This window comes from Typha angustifolia, chromosome 9, assembly GCF_048772165.1.
Source record: "Typha angustifolia cultivar Huaian chromosome 9, ASM4877216v1, whole genome shotgun sequence".
Taxonomy (NCBI): domain Eukaryota; kingdom Viridiplantae; phylum Streptophyta; class Magnoliopsida; order Poales; family Typhaceae; genus Typha; species Typha angustifolia.
In genome coordinates this window covers 12,228,137-12,250,155 of record NC_133247.1, presented here as the reverse complement: position 1 = coordinate 12,250,155, position 22,019 = coordinate 12,228,137, and the positions used below count along the sequence as shown (strand labels likewise).

At 36.9% G+C, this 22,019-nt stretch overlaps 3 protein-coding genes and 2 long non-coding RNA genes across 7 annotated transcripts; 2 read left to right on the top strand and 3 right to left on the bottom strand.

Moving 5' to 3' along the window:
- Positions 1-307: 307 nt before the first annotated feature.
- On the top strand, positions 308-2,799 carry LOC140766468 (uncharacterized). Of its 2 annotated transcripts, none has more exons than XM_073105822.1 (2): positions 308-576; positions 1,045-2,799. In XM_073105822.1, the coding sequence occupies exon 2, from the start codon at positions 1,182-1,184 to the stop codon at positions 2,436-2,438; it is 1,257 nt and encodes a 418-aa protein (XP_072961923.1). In that variant the 5' UTR covers positions 308-576; positions 1,045-1,181; the 3' UTR covers positions 2,439-2,799. The 2 variants fall into 2 exon arrangements, with proteins under 2 accessions (XP_072961923.1, XP_072961924.1); XM_073105823.1 differs by having other exon boundaries at positions 987-2,799.
- Positions 2,800-3,087: 288 nt separating this feature from the next.
- Positions 3,088-5,408, bottom strand: LOC140767665 (bifunctional levopimaradiene synthase, chloroplastic-like). The gene is made up of 7 exons (XM_073107659.1): positions 5,166-5,408; positions 4,903-5,015; positions 4,729-4,827; positions 4,424-4,645; positions 4,211-4,349; positions 3,871-4,119; positions 3,088-3,770 (listed from the first exon to the last, which is right to left on the bottom strand). The coding sequence occupies exons 1-7, from the start codon at positions 5,406-5,408 to the stop codon at positions 3,462-3,464; spliced, it is 1,374 nt and encodes a 457-aa protein (XP_072963760.1). The 3' UTR covers positions 3,088-3,461.
- A 1,621-nt stretch (positions 5,409-7,029) lies between these two features.
- LOC140766484 (uncharacterized) lies at positions 7,030-7,518 on the bottom strand. The gene is made up of 3 exons (XR_012105448.1): positions 7,416-7,518; positions 7,219-7,316; positions 7,030-7,092 (listed from the first exon to the last, which is right to left on the bottom strand). It is a non-coding gene; the product is annotated as an uncharacterized lncRNA (long non-coding RNA).
- A 1,514-nt stretch (positions 7,519-9,032) lies between these two features.
- On the top strand, positions 9,033-14,225 carry LOC140767516 (ent-kaur-16-ene synthase, chloroplastic-like). Of its 2 annotated transcripts, none has more exons than XM_073107457.1 (15): positions 9,033-9,062; positions 9,694-9,841; positions 10,685-10,740; positions 10,821-11,106; positions 11,203-11,383; positions 11,542-11,759; positions 11,850-11,970; positions 12,047-12,144; positions 12,235-12,452; positions 12,590-12,702; positions 12,800-12,895; positions 12,978-13,193; positions 13,275-13,404; positions 13,507-13,752; positions 13,857-14,225. In XM_073107457.1, exons 2-15 carry the CDS (start codon positions 9,724-9,726, stop codon positions 14,175-14,177), a joined length of 2,418 nt encoding a protein of 805 aa, XP_072963558.1. In that variant the 5' UTR covers positions 9,033-9,062; positions 9,694-9,723; the 3' UTR covers positions 14,178-14,225. The 2 variants fall into 2 exon arrangements, with proteins under 2 accessions (XP_072963558.1, XP_072963557.1); XM_073107456.1 differs by having other exon boundaries at positions 13,275-13,416.
- Positions 14,226-15,723: 1,498 nt separating this feature from the next.
- Positions 15,724-16,785, bottom strand: LOC140767265 (uncharacterized). The gene is made up of 2 exons (XR_012105555.1): positions 16,469-16,785; positions 15,724-16,159 (listed from the first exon to the last, which is right to left on the bottom strand). It is a non-coding gene; the product is annotated as an uncharacterized lncRNA (long non-coding RNA).
- Between the last annotated feature and the right edge of the window lie 5,234 nt (positions 16,786-22,019).

Sequence of the window (22,019 nt, the reverse complement as noted above, 5' to 3'; positions counted from 1 at the left end):
TTAAAGATTTCTTGCACTTGTTATCCACTTTTACCCAAATGATGTTGGTCTTATCTCCCTTTATTTGAAAGTCTAATCAATTTCATTAGAACATGGAAAATATTAGTTATTGTAGCATATTAATGTGGCTGAATATAAACGATTTTATACTCAAAAAATAAAAATAAAGAAACAAATAAATGGAAAAAGATAAACATAATAAGAGTAATTTTTAAAAGTAAAAATATATTATTAGTCCGAAAGAAGAAGAGAGAAAACAAAATTACTCCTTTTTTTTTTTATTTTCCTTCTCTTTGGGTTCTCCCGCGATCGAGAGAGAGAGAGAGAGAGAGAGAGAGAGAGGAGAGAGAGAGAGAGAGAGCAATCTGCTTCTAGTAGCGAGAGAAGAGGGGAAGAGGAGTAGTAAGCGAAGAGAAGGGACGAGCGGAGAAGAGAAGAAGGAGGAGGAGGGAGAGAGAGAGAGAGAGAGAGAGAGAGAGAGAGAGAGAGAGAGTGGGAGAATTGGAGCTCGCTCTGTGTCTAAAAAGGTGATTGGCTTCGAATCCCCGCTTCCCTCCTCACTTGGAGCTCCCGAAGGTTAGCTTCAACTTCTCCTCTTTCCTTTCTTCTCCCAAAGCTTACACCTTTTGCTGCTTTCTTCCTTTCCCTCGCTTTAACCATCTTCAAACCCCACATTCCGCCTGCTTCCTCTTCGCGATCCGCTTCGTTTTAGCGGATTAATCGATCGCCACAGAGGTCGGAGTTAATTCCAATACGCTCTCTGCGGATCAATTCATCCGCCAAAAACGCGAGCTTTATGAAGCTGTGAGTTGCGTCGTTGGTTTCCTCGTGTTGGTTAGTGCTTATATTAGGGTTTTGATCCCGCCCCGATTGGAGTTCGGGCTGTCTATGAGTTCTTTTTATTATTATTATTATTATTGTTCGGAGATATTCAACATTGGCTTTCTATTTCGTGAATTGGGTTATCTCCTTATGTTTTTGTTTAGGATTTTATGCCTTAAAGATGAGATTTTTGAAATTTGTGGCTGCGTTATTCTGGTTCAGAAATAGGGAATTGGTTGGAGCTCTTGTTTATTGGAACAGTAAGAGCAAATTCTTATTTTGCGTGAGAAAATAAAACAGAACAGAAGAACTGTAATTCTGTTGATCTGGTTAGTTATATGGCTACTGTGCACTGAGAGATGCCACCACCATTGCTGCCGCAGCACTCTCGCATCAATCTCAATGGGCTGAAGTCTCAAATTGCTCGAAAGCTTGGCCCCGAGCGTGCCAAGCAGTATTTCCGTTACCTGAACCAGCTGTTGGCACAGAAGCTGAGCAAGCAGGAATTCAGCAAGTACTGCCTTTTTGTTCTTGGGCGTGAGAACATCCCCTTGCACAACCGGCTTATTCATTCTATCCTTAAGAATGCCCTTCTTGCCAAATCCCCACCTCAACCGCTACATGAGAAACCAATTTGGGAGAATTCCAGAGCTGCTGGGAAGAAAACCTCGGAAAAAGATGATGGATCTAATCAGAGTCCTGCGCCATCTATGCTGCTCAATGGTTGGTCCAATGGTGGCATCTTACTGCGATCCCCTCGTAAGGTCAGATCAGGCATGCAGGATCGCAGGATTAAAGACTCCACAATTTCCCTTGGATCAAATGGACTGGCAGGTAGTAAGGTACACCAAGCTATAGTTCTGGAAAATCAGACTGTCACTGAGAATGGCATTCTGGGTCGGAGTGATCTGAAGAGGCCAGTGCTGCATCATCGAGATAAGCCTTTCGAACAGCCAGCAAAGAGACCAAGGCTGGATAATATATTATTGAATGATCAAGCTTTTGTACATAATAATCGTCTGGATAAAGTTTCCGTCACTGATGATGAGAAAGAGGTGGAACAAAGTAATAAAACATACTTCAATAGAGGTTATCTGCAGGCTCTTCTCGGGATTCCTTTTTGTCCTGCCAGTGTGGGTGGGGCACGAAGATCTTGGCCATTGCTAAATAAAAGTAGCGTTAATAATTCTGACAGTGGTGAGCTATGCGACACTGAGGTTCTCAAGAGTAGGATGGAGAGAATAGCAAAAGGACATGGCTTGGGAGAAGTGACACTGGATTGTGCTAATTTGTTGAATAAAGCACTAGACACCTACTTGAAGTGCTTGATTAGGTCATGTGTTGATTTAATAGGTGCAAGATCAGGACACCAATCTGCAGAGAATCCTGTTGACAAGCAGCAATGCCAAGTAAATCGTCACAATAGAATTTGGCCAGGAAATCAGATGTATGTACAGAGCAATTCCAGATCTTCAAATGGCAAAAACAAACTTGAAGGCCCTCATTTGATGTCTCTGCAGGATTTTAGGATAGCAATGGAGTTCAATCCACAGCAGCTTGGTGAGGACTGGCCATCGCTACTTGAGAAAATATGCCTTCATTCATGTGAAGAATAAGTCAGGTCCAAGTTAAGATTTCTGAATGTCTCAGATTCTTGTTGGCTGAGCCTCTTGCAGCCTCTACACTGATGAAATTTCATCAGGGATTACCTAAGAAGATTTTGAAAGATTCTCCATCTTCATGATCACATTCTTTAGATCAGTTTACCAAGGATTCTTTTTATCCCCCCCCCCCCCCAAATTACTTCCAAAGATTTTTATGTAGTTTGCAGCACATGCAGAGGAAATCAGTTTTGCAGAAACGCTGATGTTTTGCTTCATATATGTATAGTTTCTATCTAGGACTTGCAAGTCAGCTGTATGTATATTCTTGAATGCTTTTACTAGTGGCAGGGCTTTTGCAAATTATTATTGAATTTATTTCAAGAATCCCCATTCAGATCATATCTCGGATGTTTGTCTGAAAGAATATTTTATGTCTGTGACATTATACTTGATAGTCATTTCCTTGACATTGATGTTTTTTAGTTTTTTCCCTAAGTTTTGTAGTCATTAGTTGATATATTCATAAAGTTTTTTGTTGAGTTGTTTCTGAGGACTTTATTCTTTGTTCACAATATATATAATTGAGTTAGCACATTTTGTCATTCTTTGTATTCTTTCATTAGCTTTGCTGCTTTAACTGAATCTGTTAGCTTTCACCTCCACTTAGCCTTCAGATAAATCCTTACATTTTCATGTCATGTTATATAATACTAATGTTAGGGTTCTCATTTCATCTGCTGTCAATTCTATGAGCTAGATATGTGTGTTAAGAGTTTTGATAGATCAGTCTTTGCTTAATTTGTCAGATATATATGTGAAAAGATTCCTAATTCTTTAGTAGACTACCCTACCTTAATCCTTAGTTTCAAAATCAATGCAAACTTTGCTTTTAGGATCCAGTCTTTGGTTAATTTTTGTCAAAGTGGTCGCTTTTGACAAAGACTAGAGGAACCATTCCATTTATACTAGGAATACAGCTGCAGGGTCACCATATATTGCTGCCCTTTTGTTACAAATGCAGTTTGAGGAACTACTTTAGAGACTTTGTTCATGTACTAATATTGGAGTAAACATGCGATCCATGGCATTGTCGATCACCTCCCGTCGTGTTGATTCATTGCTGAGCTCATGAGTCAGAAAGAACTGAGTCACTCTTGCATGCTCAAGCATCAATCTGCGACAGCTACGCGGCACAAGGCTTGATTTCAGACACTCATGCACTAGTTCATCAAATGTATCTTCCATCATGGCATTTAGGTAGCTTATAGCCTCTTGCTCAGTGCAGCTCTTCTCTTTCATGTAAAAATAAACTGCATCTCTGTCGTTGTCCTTGTTCGATGAATTCTGCAGTTATGATAGACAATAGCATTGGAGATCATATATAGAGGAAGGGAACAAGATCTAGATTGTTTACCATGGCAGACCTCAAATGGATCAAACATACCTTGTGCTTTTGGACTTCAGCAAATAAGCTCAGGAACGACGACAAGCGATCTTGGATCGCAGACCTCTCATCCAAACATCCAAAGGCGTGATTGCTTAGTCTCTCTCCCATTATGAACATGGAAGGGAGAAGTCTCATGGCCACACCAAGATCTCCTTTTCCTTGCTCAATGTATTGCTTCAATGTAGTATCTTGCAGCACCCTTCTTTGCTCTCTTATGTTCATGTAATGCTGCATCTGCTTTAATCTCTGTTTCAATCACAGTAGTGCTAGATGTTCAAGATTAAGTGTTGAACTATATAATCTTGGAAGTATATATATAATGCTTAGAATTTGTTACCAGATCATGCAAGTAGTTGAACATATCCTTTCCTTGGGCAGTGCTGGCTTGAGCTGCCAAGTCATTCATAGTATCATAGAGTGCAGTGAATGTTGCCTTTATGGGAAGAGGGAGAGAATGGACCAAGGAAGGATCCCATCTGCATGACATGCAAATTGTTGTCATTGTTGGCATTAGAATTATCATTTCTACCACCTCCTTCAAGAAACTTACTTCTTGACTGCTTGATACATCGCACTTAAGTCCTCTGTAGATTCATGGAATTCAAACAGAGCCCTGAGTGCATTCTCAATGCAGTTGCATTTGGTGTAGGCTATGCGACAAGCCGAGAATTCCGGCTCATAGAGCGTTGCAGCGATCCCAAAGTGAATCTCTTCAGGGCTCCATACATTGACAACAAGATGATCATCCAGTATGCCACAATCATTCCACCATCTGAAACAATTACAACAAGTTATAAGCATGTGGTTCATACCGAGTCCTCAACAATTACAGAAGAGATGCCTAGCTAAACTTACTTTAGAATCGAATCTATCTCACTCTTGTATAGTTTTTGAAGCCTGTTGTAATCTAGTTTGGCAAGTTCCAGATATTTTGGGTCATTGACATTTGACATCCTGTAGTAAAAACACAATTATGGTATGTATTGGCAATAGTTAAAGTAGTCCTTGGAATATGTTGAACATAAATACTTATAGACAGTCTTGGCAATCCAAACATCATTTTCTCCGTATTGGTCAATGTACTCTCTTGCTTCAAGTCTTTCGAAACTCGTCCTCCATGGAACTTCTAAGGCGTGTGCGACCTACACGCATGCACCAAACTTTTAGATCTCACAACATGAGGAGAAGGAGAAGAAGAAGAAGAAGAAGAAGAAGAAGAAGAAGAAGAAGAAGAAGAAGAAGAAGAAGAAGAAGAAGAAGAAGAAGAAGTTCTAATTAATGTATGTATGTACCTCTTTGTCCAAGGACTTCTTCAGCGACCATTTATCGACACTCACTTGATTGTTTGCGACGCAGGTCCTCAGATAATCTTGTACAAAAGCCTTGGCTTCTTTTAGTATCTTCTCGCCGGGAAAGGCCAGCTGAGAGTATCTATACAAGTTGAACATGTCGGATACTCCGCGATGAGTTTGTCCATGGAAGCATACGAAGTTATCGTCGTCATCTTTGAAGTACTCAAGAAGATCTAGGTTCATGCATGCATGCACAAATACCCACGATATTATATGAAATCAAGTACATATATACGTCTCCGGACTAAGTTGAAGAGTAAAGTTCACCTGAAGAAACCGAGTAACCGTGCAACCGCAATAGGCGAAGAGCCATGCAAGTGTCGTCAATGTCGGTGACAGGATTGTCTCTTCCCCATGATAAACCTTGTTTGCCAGCATATCTACAAGTTGCTAACAATTAAACTAAAAGTAAATTCATACGATCGAGTTGCAATAATTTGAACTGCATGGCGTACGTATATTATATGAAATCAAGTACATATATACGTCTCCGGACTAAGTTGAAGAGTAAAGTTCACCTGAAGAAACCGAGTAACCGTGCAACCGCAATAGGCGAAGAGCCATGCAAGTGTCGTCAATGTCGGTGACAGGATTGTCTCTTCCCCATGATAAACCTTGTTTGCCAGCATATCTACAAGTTGCTAACAATTAAACTAAAAGTAAATTCATACGATCGAGTTGCAATAATTTGAACTGCATGGCGTACGTACCTATATACGTGATCCAAAGCGTTGAAGATTTCTTTCTGAAAGTGGTGGTCGATCCCCAATCTTTGAATTGTATCGACAGACCACAGGCGTTCTAGAATGTCCATTGGATATGTGGTTGGTGCTGATCGATTGATGATGATCCATTACGTATAAAAGGGGCGGTTAGAAATGTAAAGATATATATATATATATATATATACGAGTAATTAGTTGCTATGATTTATTTTACCATGATCTCCGAATTTGGTAATGACGGAGGTTAAGTATTCTAAGCATTTTTTGTCGCCGGTTTTCATGTAGGCCATAGCTGTGGAAGATGGAGAAATTGAGAAGCTACCATCTCTAGACTGGAGATTGAGAATTTTATCCCATTGCACCACCTCTTGCAGTGCTTCTAACGAGTAAAGCAAGGTCGTATGCACGGAGTGCATCATTTCCAGTGGAATCCTGAGGAAATTAATTAAAGACGAGTGCTAAGATATATATATATATCAGATGGAACTAAAAGAAGCGGTTCTCATTGGTACGTGTAATTTTATTACCTTTTAATTTTGTGTTCTCTTAATTTGATGATCTCCTGCAAGAAAGGCAAGTCGTAAGGAAGGTCGAGCTCCAACGCCATGGCTTCGTTTAGCATGGAAGGAAATTGAAGCTCAAACCCGCAAGTGGAGAGGCTCGCGTTCTCCTTCTCAAGATGTTTGATATTGTCCCGCAAGAATTGAAGCCCTAAGAACATCATGCACATCAGATTTCATGGAATGTTTTCTTGTTTGCTAAATAACATATTCTACATTACAATGTTGATGGGGTTACGTACGTACGTAGATACCTTTATTAATGTGGTCTTCTCCTGTGTTCCATGTCTTTAAAGCAAGAACACAAGCGAGGGTGCATAAAAGCCTATCATAGATGAGAAAGAAGGTTGGTTCCCCCCAGGAGCCATCGTCCAGTTGGTTCTTGAGAATCCAATCCAGACACGTAGGGAAGTGTGGCTTATAACTACTGTTTTCATCTTCCAGGGATGGAATCCTTGCAACCCATGCAGTATCATACGCTGAAGGACTTATCTCCCCGTCCTTCATACCACCAAACTTCTCTTTGATTTCTCTAATTAACGTCTCAATCTTATCGTCATTCTCTTCCAACTGGGTATCTACCTGCAGGAGGTTGAGGTTGGCATGCTTTGCATAAGAAGAAGAAATACGTCTACATACATATATTAATTTGCCCATTGATTAATGATATATATATATATATATATATATATATATATCAATAATAACCTGATGTAGTATTTTGGTACTACTAGTCCCAGGTGCCAATTCATGATCCTTTGTAATTAGCTCAACCTGTGAGCCTGCTGTTGCTTGAGAATATTTCCCTGCAAAATAAATTATTACAAGTCATTATGAAGAGATTAATTTCTCAATCCATGAAAACTTTACATAATTTATGCAACTATATAATCCATCCTAGCTACCAAGATGGAGCTTGTTGGTCGATGAACTGCTCCAAAAGAGCTGCTTGGGTCTGGAAGGGCATGACTTCCTAAGGCTCACAAGGGATGAGCAATGGCCATTGCCGTCCCCATTAATGGCCTTGCTGAGGCTACCAATACAAGATATGAAGCCATTCGTTGAAGCAAGAAAGCATGCCGAACTCCCCATTAATTACTTAATTTTCTCTCTTCAACCCTTCACCCTCTACTAGCTCGTTAGACTTCCATTGCCCATTTATATAACAAGGCAAGCAATAAGCTGGGTGCATGCAGCAACTTCCTGCATCTTGGAAGCCCTTGCTTAATTGGCTTCCAATTTTCCTATCAATGCATGCATGCATGCATGCAAGTGGCCCTTCTTTTGTTATCTAGTTCTTAATTAGAACCTACTAGTGGTTGGCATGGAAGAGCACTTGTTAATATTGCAAAACCAAGTTAGTAGTCAGTTTATTATTTCTTTCCATTAATTCGATTGACTCTCTCTACATATGGATGCAACTGCACCATCTGCTTATTAGAAGTGATACATTTAATGGATGTTAACTTAGCCTTCATATCATACAAGTGGTGGTACAGCGGGATTTATTTGATTACAATTAAAGTCCCAATATGGCTACCAAATTTGAACAATAAATTTCACCACTTACACTTAACAGTTGTACCAATAGATTTAAGAGATATCACCACTTATGGATACAAGTGGTGATTAAATTATACATATAGATATATATAGGGGTTGAACAATAAATACTCGTATAAATACCAATGTAACCATTGTGATCATTGTGCACTTTATACTTATACACAATATGTGCTTAAATTTGAAGTACATAATAAGTTAAAAGCCAGCCAAACCACCAGGGAAAACAGTAATTTATTCATATATAAATTATAATCTACGCCCTACTGTCTAAACTCTAAATAAGTTATAACCTTTAGTCTGCCGTTTATAGAGACGTAAAGAATAATTTGGTCATTTAGTAACCTACTTATAATATATAAAAAGAATTAGTGTCGATGATTATAGGGATAGTTTGGTCTATCTTTTACTACTAGTTTTGGATGAAAGTTTTTAATATGTGCAACTTGGTTTATACTCGCTGTCAAGTGTTTAAGATTGGTTAGGATGGAAGACTTGTCACTATTGCAAAATACGAATTAATTAATTACGTAGTCAGTTGTTATAACCGTACCAGCTGCTTACTAAAAGCAGTGGAATGAATCATGAATGGATACTATCATACTAACTTCATATCATACAAGTGGTCATGTGGATCTTAATAACTTAGCTATAATATAACAAGTTATTTCGGTATGGTCTGAACCACTTCAGGATCGATTAAGTGCTTTAAGTTTAAAAGTTAGAATAAGATGCGAGTAAAATGTAATTTTTCTTGTTATCCAAATGAGTATCCTGCAAGTTGCCTTCTTATCATTACCTTATTAGTTTCTTACAATCTAAGATTGGTTGGGATGGAAGAAGATATTGTTAGCATTCTCTCTTCTTTTTACCTCGTAGGCTGCCACTTGACACTCCTATAAGAACTACAAGTAATAAAGCAAACCACTAGTACTACATCTCTCTGCTCTTCCTCCTCGCTTGGGGCTCATTCTTATTCATTCTTCCTGGTAACTAACTTATTCTTCTTCTTCTCTCTGTCTCTGTCTCTCTCTGTGGAAAATTTCTAATATATGGATGATTAGTAGTAGCCCGTATATTCAACTTGCAAGAAATGCATTAGATTTGTCATTCTAGTTGAATAGATGGAACCATTGTTAGAAATGACACTCAAATATATCAATGTTGTTATAGATGGTTCAAAAACTTGTTGTCAATAAAAGAGCTGATCGTATTATTTTTTCCTGCCTTTCATGCGGGTTTGGTAAAGTTTGATGAATTTTTGAAGAGGAATATATGCAAATAAGGAATTTTTCATTCTTATAACCAGGTATAGGTGAATATTAGAAGGTTGCTTTGCTATTTAGTTTCCAAGTGAATGGGCATAAGGCACCATTAGTTTTCCATTTTTATATGACTGTTAGAAAAATAGTACAGGAGGACTTGGGTTGAAAGTTTTCTTTTGATTGATTGAGTTGAAAGTTTCTGAGAGTAGCTAATATGTGCTACTAGACCTTCCATTTTGTTCTGGTTTCGAGTAGCCAGATTGAGATTGTCCATTAGAATCAGTTATGGCTATATAATTTCTTAATTTATTACTTCCTTTTGATCTCTCTTGTGTTTTCTTTTATATTCTCACAGTTTTGGTGTCAAAACAAGAGGTAAGCAAGTATGCTGTCTATCTCACTCCCATCCTCTGTTTCCTTTTGTGGCATCCGAAATTCAAATTTCCAAGACCGTCGAACTCAGATGGCAAAAGCCAGTGGATCATTTCCTCAAAATTTGGCAGGTGAGGGAGTTCTCTTATCCATCTCTTGTGGCTTCATGAATTATGCCTTCTGCTTTTATACTTAGAGAAGTGTATAATTTTCTATGTACTTCTGCACAGGTCTTGTTTCTTTCCTCTTTGCGTTATTAATATAGGTTTAAAATTTTGACTTAGACTTGTAAATCTATTTTAAGAATTTGAGCAGTAGAAAAGATTTTTCCATGGCCAATCCAATTGAATGAAAAGTTCTATTATCTGCTTGTAAATATATGTTACAACATACTTCTCTTCAGGTTTTTCTCAGATAATATTCATGTTCTTTCATTGAACCAACTATTAAATATGATAGATCATATGCAACTTTAGGAAGTTTATAGCAGATGTCATTACTCCAAGTCTAAACTATCTGAAAGCAATTGTCTTAATTGCAACAAATGCTTTCTTGTTTCCACTGATACAAGTTATCCTGATACATTTTTGTATCAAGTACATTAGTTTTTTTTTTTTAAAAAAAAAAGGCATACTTGCACTGCTCAGTCTTGAATATTTCTCATTCTTCTCGTTATTTAATTCATCAAGTGATGGCAAGAGAAGGTTCAGAACTTCAGCACAAGAGTATGGTTTATAATATATATATATACTGATATTACTAGTCTGTTACTACATAGCTTCTGACTTTTATGATTGTTTAGCCTTTAAAGATATTTTCATGGAGAATAGCATGAAGTCAACTTTCTTTTTCCGAAATGAAGTATGCGAGGTGTTACTTGCGGAATTATTCAGTCTTCTTCCATTTATCTTGTTGGACTTGGACATAACTTTCAACTCTTAACTAACTTCAAAATCTGTTCCTCCCATAAACAGAAAATGTTGATGATTGGACTTCGCTTGCAGCTAGAATTATGAACCGTCAGGTCATGGTATAAGCCCACAATATGTTCTTTTTAACTCACATCATGATGCATTTCTACTTGAATTGAACAACCTCAGTACATTGTAGTGCGCTAAGGAACCAAAGGAAAGGGTAAGAAAGCAATTGCTGAAGATTGAAATTTCAGACTCTGCATATGACACAGCATGGGTAGCCATGGTTCCATCCCCTGGATCTCCTGATGTTCCATGCTTCCCACAATGTCTAGATTGGATACTAAGTAATCAACATATGGATGGCTCATGGGGACTTCCTCATCTCCACCCCTCCCTCATTAAAGATGCGGTGTCTTCCACATTGGCATGCATACTTGCGCTTAAGCGATGGAATGTTGGTGAAGAGCATGTTAGAAGGGGTATTAGACAAGATCATTTCCTCATCAACAATTAATCAACATTATGTTTTTGTTGCATGGATGGTTAAAGAATATTTTCTTTGTTATATGTTGCAGGCCTCCACTTTATCAGATATAATTTCTCCTATATTATGGATGAGAACTTAGCTTCTCCAATTGGCTTTAATATCATATTTCCTGGCATGCTTGGATTTGCCATAGACATGGGTTTAGACCTAAATATAAGCCAAGTAGCTATTGAAAACGTTCTTTCCCTTAGAGATGCGGAATTGCGAAGGTGAGTTCACAGGATATTGGTATTCAGCTTTAAGTTCATTTGCTTTCTGCTTTTGATTTTTCAATCTCTGAATAATAAAGGACAATTATGTTATGGTGGTAGATTTCTTACTCTCATCCCATATAATTGATAACGTGCGACGATATATATATGTTTAGAGAGTCTCGAAGCACTTGTGAGGGAGGAAAAGCATACATAGCATATGTAGCAGAAGGATTAGGAAAATCACAGGATTGGAACGAGGTTATGAAATACCAGAGGAGAAATGGATCTCTATTCAATTCACCTTCCACAACAGCTGCTGCATTGATCCATCATCATGATGCTAAAGCCTTGGAGTACTTGCGTGCTCTTTTACTCAAGTTTGGAAGCTCAGGTGAATCCCACTGCATTATGTCAGTGAATGTTTGCAAAAATATACAGATCATATACAATTACTAGTTTATTGCATGTTGGCCTTCCACAGTTCCTACTGCATATCCTCTAGAGTTGCAAAGCCATCTTTCCATGGTTGATACTCTTGAGAAGCTGGGGATTGCACGACATTTTACGTATGAGATAAAGACCATATTGGATAGAATCTACAGGTATTAAGCTAGATATAAGTTTTAATTGTACATTGTATATCTCTTGCCAATGAAGTTGACTTCAGCCAACATACAGATGCTGGTTAGAAGGTGATGAGGAAATTACCTCTGACATGATGACATCTGCTGTGGCGTTTCGCCTTTTACGTTTGAATGGATATGATGTTTCATCAGGTATGTTCTTATCATAAGCTACTTCATATTTGGGAACTGTGGTTAGCAAGGTATCTACTCATTTTTGACAAGGTTTTGTGTGTGGTTCAGATGTGTTATCTCATCTTGGTGAAGCAGAAAAATTCTATGATTCAGTTCAGGGACATCTAAAAGATATGAAAACTGTTGTAGAATTATATAAAGCTTCGCAAATCAAAATTTCACCAAATGATGAGGTTCTAGACAAATTGCACTGCTGGTCAAGTAGCTTACTGAAAACAGAACTGTCCGCCAGTTCAAACCATGGATCCCGAGGAACTTTCGAAGAGGTACTATTTGCTACTCTGAGCCATGTAAGATCCAATTTTTTTGTGGAGGTCATAGCAAAAGATTGATTCTATAAAAACAAAAAACCAGTGAATCATTCAAAATTGTAGTGCATCTGTGACTGATATGTATTTTTCAGGTGGATTATGCTCTTAATTTTCCCTTTTATGCCAATATGCAACGTCTAGAGCACAAGAGAAACATTGAGCACTTCAATGTTGAGGGAACTGTTGTTCTCAAAACATCATATACGTAAGATTATGAATTTTGTTGGTACAATAGACTTATTATATCGTGTTAGAATTAACTACACTTATTTGCGTTAATCTCTGCTGAACGACTAAGACAGCTTTCGTCGCATCAATGATGATCTTCTGGAATTGGCTGTTGAAGATTTCACTACTTGTCAGTCCATATACAGAGAAGAGTTTAAGCTTCTTGAGAGGTATGTGTATCTCATCTTCTAGAGTAACCTCTAGCATGCATATTTTTTCGCTCGCTGATTGACTAATCTTTCTCGGTAACAGTTGGTTTAAAGAAAACAAGCTCGATCAGCTAAAATTCGCTCGTCCAGTGCTGAAATTCAGCTATCTCGTCGCTGCCTCTACTTTATTCTCTCCTGAATTATCTGATGCTCGCATTTCATGGGCCAAAAGTTGTGTGCTATTAAATATGGTTGATGACTTCTTTGACACAAGAAGTTGCAGAGAAGAACTAGAGAGCCTTATCGCATTAGTGGAGAAGTAGGTTATTCTCCTTATGTTTATGTGCAACCATTTTTTGAAATATGTGGCATCTAATCCTACAAGTCATATGTCTGACAGGTGGGACGGGAATCATGGAAAAGAGTTCTACTCTGAGGAACTAAAAATTTATTTCTATGCTCTTTACAATACTGTCAATGAGATCGGAGCTAAAGCATCTCAACTTCAAAAACGTTGCGTCACCGACCATGTTGTCGAAATAGTGAGAGATTATATATATTCTATGTGATATATGGTAAATCTATTACAAAGAAGAAAAAAGTGATCCACTTGTAATGAATGTAAATGGCAGTGGCTTAGTCTGATGAGGTGCATGATGAAGGAGGCAGTGTGGTTTTGGAACAAAACAACGCCTGCACTGGATGAATACATGACGAATGGAGTTATAACAATCGGGTTGGGACCCATCGTTCTTCCAGCACTCTACCTCGTCGGACCAAATCTTTCAGAAGAAGTTGTCAGACATTCAGAGTACAATACTTTGTTCAATCTACTCTCCAATTGTGCCCGTCTCCTGAATGACATTCAAACTTTGGAGGTTTAATACAGTTATTTGCTTCTTTTTTTAAAATATTTATAATCTGTACTTTGAAATGCATTGAAGTTTTATTCAATCTGCAACATTGTTGCTTTCTTCGGCAGAGAGAAAACGACGAGGGGAAGCTGAACGGCGTCTCACTTTGCGTACTTCATGGTGGTGATTCGATTTCAGTTGAAGAGGCTAAGAAGGAGATGCAGAGGGATATCAACACCAGTAGGAGAGACTTACTGAGGCTGGTCCTCAGGGAGGGAAGTGTGGTTCCTAGACCTTGCAAGGAACTATTCTGGAACATGAGCAGAATCGTTCACATCTTTTACGGGAAGACTGATGAAACGACAACATCGGTAGACATGATCAACTATGTTGATGCAGTTATTCATCAACCTCTTCAAGTTGACCCTCTTCTGCCAGCTACCTCCTGATGCAGTGATGACTCATCCTGCACTGATATTTAGTTATTCTATTCTTTATCCTAAGGGTATTTTAGTTCTAAAATTTAAAAAATGTTCTGTTAACAACATATTTGTATTTTAAAATTTTGTGATTGTTAATTTATCAAATGGATTGACTTATATAGTTCAATTTAATTTCATATTTATCGGTAATAAACTATATTTATGTGTTTTTAATTACGAAGGATGCTAAACCAATTAACACACCTCTTGCAGATTATTTTAAACTTTCGACGAACAAGGATATAAGATGAGAAGTTAGCATAAAATCAGAGATACGGAAGGCAGAGATGGCGAAGATTCCATAAGCTCTCTGTTTTCACTTTAGAATTGTTATGAAGCATAGAAGGTTATTTAAAGCACCAACTCTTCATGGATATATATATATACATCCATGAAAAGTATGTTGAATGTCCTGAATTTCAAAGAATCTTAGCCTTTTCACAGATATCAATTCAACAGTCAGAGAAACTGCTTAAAAAAGAGAATATCAGCTCAGTTTCTTTTCAGTTTGCTATCTTGCAAAGAGGATTCCTGGGCACAGCTGATTAAAAGAGACAACTAAGTTCTGAAGTGTACTATTTTTTGTCCACCTCTTAATTAGAAGTACTAGGCATTCTACACAAGATCAACCAATTTGTTTTAACTACTAACTCTACTATTTTCTTCTCGGTTTTTATTCTTTCTCTACGTCCGGTCAAAGTTCTTTTGATCAAGCTTGAATTGAAATTAATTTCAAGTCTACTTATAGAATCAAATTTGAATTGAAATAAATAGAGCTCAAAGCTAGTTCAAGCTTAAACGAGCCAATTAATAAACAATTTCGTCTCACCAAAGCTTGAAAAAAGATCCAATTCAATTCAATGGTACATGTATGAGAAGTAATATAATAAATATTATAAGTCTTCAGATCTTGCTTGGTATTTATTTTGGTAGCCCTGAGCTGTCCAACCCTGTAGGTTTGTAAAAGCAATGTCCAAATGTACTCATCTGGATGCAGGATATGCTTGTTTGCAGATTGTCTCATTCCCTGGAATTGTTGCTTTTTTTCAATGTTTAGCCACCACTTGGGTCAGTCTAGTAGTGGGCAACTATGTCACTGTTACTGGCCAAAAACCCAGAAGGATCTCAGTTGAGGTAAGTGGTGGAAATGGCTTTGTTCTTTTTACCTTTTCCATGTTGGGCCTCCTCCTCCTCTTCTTGTTCTTATTCTTTTGCATGACACTTTTGGATGAACAGGGGAAAGAATGGAGCAAAAATCTTCTCAAAAAGTTAAAAAGCCAGAGTAGTTGGCAAACAGGGGGGGGTACTTAGGGCCAAAGAAGATGTGGAATCCACTAGCTTATCAACTCCATAACTATGCTTCCTTGTGCTCTAAGGAAGAAACACAAAACTAAACATTATATTTCATCCATTAAAGAACTTGTACAAAAGTGAAAGTGAATGTCTTAAAGCAATTAACACCCAAGAAGAACACTAATCAGAAATGCAGACATCCTGTGTATACAAAACAAAGTAGCTTATTAAACTTTTTGTTCCATTAATACCATAATTTGACAACAACCAAGAAAGAAAAATTCCAAAAAAAAAGAAGAGGAAAATTGGCACCTTTGAAATGAGCTCAAAAAGGGCTCAAATTTTATACACCAAAACTAAGATGCCCCTGGCCTCCCTATCAAAATGATGGTTGTTTTATTTATGTACATGGGCATGATGAGTAGCATCTCATGCATGTTAACATACTAATTACTGCTTAATTATCATCATTATTAGGAGTTAATACTAATGAGATGAACGATTAGACCAAGATGGTAGCTTCCAAAATGATCTCTTCCTCTGCTTTGGTGTGTGTGATGATGACTCCATCTCTAATCTTACTATCTCCCACATCACTTGCACATCTTGGTATCCACAAGTCTGCACATCATCATACAGCTTAAGAATCCCACCACCTGCAACAAATTCCATATTTCTATCTACACTTAATTCTCCATTAACGCATATAATTTTACCAAAAAACAAAAGAATTTAAGGAATCGAAGTGGTCCCATTTCCGAGACAAAAGGAGAGGTCGAAATCAAAAGGAAGGAAGGAAGGATTCTTCCATTGAGGAAACCCACTAAGGATCGTTTTTTGATTAATTCCCCCATTTTCTTTTTAAGGGACGATTAATTCACAAATATCTCAATGGAAGGATTCTTCCATTTGCTCGAAGATTCTTAACTATGCGTTGGGCGGGGGGAGGGGGGAGGTGAGATTACCGTTCTTGCGGGCGTCGACGCGGGCGGAGACGGCGAGCCAAACGCGTTTGACGGCGAAGACGACTCGGTTGTGCCACCACGCCATCACACGGGCCCCTATTATCCTCCGCCGGCGGCTGGCGGCCCACCTCACCGCAAAGCTCCCGAACCTCCCCGCCAGTACTCCCTACTCCGAAGCTCCTATCTCCACCTCCCGGTGATCTCAGCCTCCCTCCCCCTATATTATATATATGTCTCCTAATTCTCCAATCTCTCTCTTTTAAGACTCCTTTTCTTCTCTTCTCTTCTCTTCTTCTCTTCTCCACTCTATCTATCTCTTCTATGTCTCTAATGGACCTTTTTTTTTCTCTTATATGGGATTCCTCTTTAGTGATGCGATATTCTCACGACGGCTTCTCTTGCACTGCACCCCCGGGCCTTTTCCTTTGGGGATTTTTACAATAATTGCCACTAGAAAACTTTCAAATTAGATATCATGCCATTACTTCAAACTTCAAACCTAATTTAGATTGACAAAGTTTAAAATGGTTAGGAAACTATATAATGTTATCAATTTCGTAGCACAAGTGAAGAAGAAACTTTAAATACCTAAAATACCCTCATTTGATTTTAAAAATATAATTTTTCGTCTTTTTTATGTAAACATTTGAAAACTTTTTTAAGGGTATTAAGGTCTTTTTATATCTATAATAACTTTTAACTAGTCATTATAAAAATTAGAGTTTATTCTTCGTAGATTCTATGAACTATCCTAGTCTTCCACAAACTCATATGAACTTTTCTTTTATCCATATGAATATTGAGTTAAGAAGAAAAAGTAACTATATTGGCTCCCTAAATTAAATATCTATATAAATAAATAAGTAAAATTAATCTTGATACAAACATAGGGTTTTTTTAATTTTTTAATTTTTTTTTCCTTCTCGTCGCCGGAGAAGGAGAGCTCCTATGGATTTCTATGTGGCTATGTATAGTATTCTTTCTTCTCTAGAAAAAGACAAAGATTGGAATCAAATTAAGAAATGACTATATATATATATATAAAATATTAAGTCTATATTAAGTCTCTGTTTACTTATGGAATAGGCTTAAGCCTCGTTATTCTAATATACTAATTCAACATTCTCTCTTATCTTATTTTATATAATTTTTAAAAATCAATTTATTGATAACCTAATATTATAATTTTACCTTTTAAGATTACAATACATAATTACCGATCATATTACCTAAAGTTGTTATACCCTCTCTCTCTTCTCTCCAAAGGCATTACCTGGGTAGTGTAGGGCTATTACCTAAATATGCAGAGTTATAACCCCTATACTCGTATATTGTGGGATTATAACTCGTACAAATTCTGCATCTTTTAACATACTCACACAGTGCAAGATATTACTCTAGGGCTATCAAAATAATTAGGCCGTCTCAAACTCTGCTCGATCAAGTTGGACTCAAAATTGAGTTGAGCTAGCTTCATCTTCAAAGTAAGCTTGAAAATAATTTCAAACCAAGCTTGATCATAAATTGGCTTGATCAAATAAACTCGATAAGACTCAAAATAATTATATTATATATATATATATATATAAGTAATATTTTCTGTATTGTATTATAATTATGTTATACTCTAAGAATTACTTAAGTGTAATAGACCTTATTTTGAGCTTGATTCAAATCTAAATTAAGCTTAATTTAATTCAAACTTAATAAGTCTCAAAATTTAGCTTGAAATTGCTTATTAATCGATTCGTTTAAACTCGAGCTCAAATTTAACTCAAAATTTGTTCTAATAAAAATAATTTACAATTCAAGCTTGATCACAAATATACGACGGATTACACCCTTAATTGTTTTTTATATATAACTTACAGTAATCAGATGACCAAACATGAACATTAATTAGTTTGTTTTCTAGTATCATCTATCTTTTCTTTCTTTTTTTTTAATTTTAATCTCAAATGCCAAAACAACCAAACAGTCTTCCATAGTCATATAATATATGTGTGTGTATATATGAGATTAACCATCAGGGAGTTGAGTTGTGGCGTGTGAATATCGAACCCCTCCCTCTATTTTTTAACAAGGTACAAAACCATTCAAAAGGTTTCCCGGTCACAGCATCCTCGAGAAGGCCACTTGCCGGTCGCAGTCGTTTCCGGGCCCGACACGCGGCGAGGAGCCATCAGTTGCGTCTCGCTTCCCTCGCTCTCGGTTCGTCCGTCCACGTGGCGACCTCGGACGACGGTGGGGCCCGGGCTACTCGGGTGCGCGTGTCTTTTTCTTGTTCGTTCTCGAAGTGACCCGAAGGGGACTGGGCCCACCTCGAGTCTCCTCGGTCCGACGTGGCGGTCCTTATTTACCAGTGGTGGGAGTTTTGGTGTTAAAAGAGCTTTGGCGTTGCTGACACCGCGCTTAAGGTCTTTAATTAGGAGGAGAGTTCTAAATCAAAATAAATGAGGACGTAACTTTGTTTAGTAGTGGATAATGGTGATGGTTTCGTCGTTAGTATCACCATTAGTTTGACCTAATGATGTGATTTGCTAACTATGAATTATGAAGGTAGTTGCTATTTACTACCTAAGACCATGAATTATGAGGTAATGTCACTTAAATCCCTTAAATTACATTAAAGCTAAAACAGAAAATAAATATCGATAAGACTCAATCAATCGTGATTGGCTCCTTTGATCTTTGGAGTTCTCGTGGTCGACAAAGTGAAAACCTTTCTCCGGTCAGTTGTTTTCAATAGGTCCACACTATGGATGTTTTGACCGGGAAAAGATTTATAGGGCCTACCATTTCCCTCTGCACGAGGGAGCCTTGGGATTTCTCAATCACCTTTATTGAATTGCAAATTCATCCGGTCATTTCAGATTTCTTCCTTTCTCAATTAGTGTTTCATCTCTTCTCTTATTGCAGCTTATTTAGCTCAGTGGAGATGACCTCTATTGTTGCTTATCTTTCGCCCGCAGCTCGCCTCCTTAAGCTGATATGTTGGGCTTTATGGCAGGAACAAAATCGCAGATTTTCTAGAGGAAAGCTCTTATGTCGATGGGATTTGACGGCTTCTCCATGCTCATTACCCCGTTGATTTTTATTTGAATTTTAAACTTATCTTAATATTTCTTCTTTCATTTCTTTCGAATAAATATAATCCGATCCGACCTACTTCTCTCGCAAAAGGAAAAGGAAAAGGAAATGTAAACTAACACTGAGATGCATTATTAAAATCATAGAGAAAAAGAGGCTACTTAATCCCTATAGGGTGCACTTCAATAATGAAAAATAATAATAATTTTATAATAATAAAGTGGGGGAGACCAAAAAAGTATTTCAAAATATAAATGGAATTTAGCCAATTTACAATTACAACCCTGCATAAAAGAATAATTTTAGATGTCAAAGGAGATAAACTCCAACTCCGTAACTGCGGGTAGGACGGCTAAAAAGGAGGTCTAATCCAAATCGCTTAATGGACAAGATTTGGTACGATTTCACGACGGATTAGGCTTTTTCCAAATCGCCGTAGTGGTGAATCCAATGAAGCCGCCGCCGCCCACGTCACCCTCCACCGGCCTCTTCAAGAGATCCGACCGTCCGCTTCTCCACGTGGGTTGGATTAGTAGGACCTAATTACTCAATTAGGCCCTCTTCCACCTTAACGTTGTCATTGAAATAATACTTTTATTTAATTACATGCTTAAATTATTATCCCTCGATACTATCACTAATACTGGTGGTTAGAACGATAAATACAAATTATTTTAAGAACATCCGAAAAATTTAACTCATGTTTATCTTTCTGAACAAATTATGTCACTTTTTATTTAGAGTGCACTACTCATATGCTTAAATAATTATATAATTTATTAAATAAATCAATATAAAACTATTAAATCATTGTTTATGTTCATAATACATTCATCAAAATCACATACGCAAAATTGCACTTTTGAAGGATGAACAAAGATAATTTAAGCACATAAATAAATAAATTATATATATATATATATATACTGTTAATAACGACTTTGCATCTGCTAAGTTTTGGATCAAATCAAGATGTGATGTTTGGTTGATATATTATGAGTTCGTAAGCTAATTATAAATTAAATAATATAAATTTTTATTATTCAATGTGCATAATAAGTATAAGATTAATCTATTATCTCTAAATTCTTTTATAAAAATATTAATACTATGTTAAAATCAACTGATACGAGAATGGATGGAAAGACTAGACCACTGTGCTACAACGATAGTATCTTATATTAGAATTATTTAACATAAGTGACGAAATATTTTATCACTAATAAATAGTTCTTAAACTAAATATGTATTTTTTTAATGTTTGTCATGACTTGGAGGGATGTGACATGGTACCATCAAGGAAACAAGGGTTAGATCAGTGTTAATTAACCAGCTACCTAATCATATCATGTCAAGCTTCTTATAATTAATTACTAAATTAGCTAGATTAGATTCTATAATCTTTTTATTGAGATACTTATGTATCCATTTCTTCTAGTTCTAGGGCTTTTGACCACCCATTATTTCCCTATCTACAATGAGTTGCTATTCTAGAGATAGAAAGACCAAAGAGGCAAAGAAGAAGAGAGCATATTAAAGCTAGCATTGCCCACTCTATCCCACCAAAACAACATTGGCATTGCAATTTATCACACAACAAAGATGTTCTTGTTGAGAGTGGAATAAGAAGAGCCACATTCTTCTTATGATGTGAAGTTTCCTTTGAAATGGGGGGATCAAAAAGCATAAAGTGGGGAATGGGAATTATTTGATCCACAAGGGGAAGAATCTATGTGTGATTTGTACATTGTATTCCTTGCTGAAAAGAAAGGCAACTTTTCATTGAGTCCAAATGCAATCCTAGATCACTTCTCCTTGTCTCATTTTTCTTCTTTTCCGAATGCAAACCTAGACCACTTGTTCGAAGAATTTCTATGATGTAGTGTCGAGGAATTTCTCTGGCGAGCGAGATTACTCTAGTCAACCTCACATAGTTATTATTAAGAAAATTATTTAATGGTTTGATGGCTTAAATCAATGACTCAGTTTGGCTTAGAAAAGCAGATCGGCTGGTTGACAATTTAATGTAAGTCTTAAAGGCATTTACTTTTGAACCAATAGTTCAGTGACGCATACGGTTTGAAATCTAGACCAGACAGTTTGATAAAACCTTAATGACTTTAGAGAAAGTTGACCATTTGTCCAATCCATATCTAGTCTTCGAAATATTGAATGATAAATAGAAAAAAGTCCACCCTCTCTACTATTCCTTATTATTGTTTGAGGATTGATTTTGCTATACATAACCAAATTACCATTAATATTTAAGTAGATTTCTTATTTACCACCAACCATATTTGCAAAATAAAAAGTGTAAAATTACTCTGATATCTTTTATATATTTTTTATCCTTTAGAATTTACTCTCAATTGTATATACCATCTTTCCAATTAGGTAATTTTTAGATATTAATTTCTTTAGAAGTAATTATTGATGGATCACAAATGAGTCTCAAGGGGAT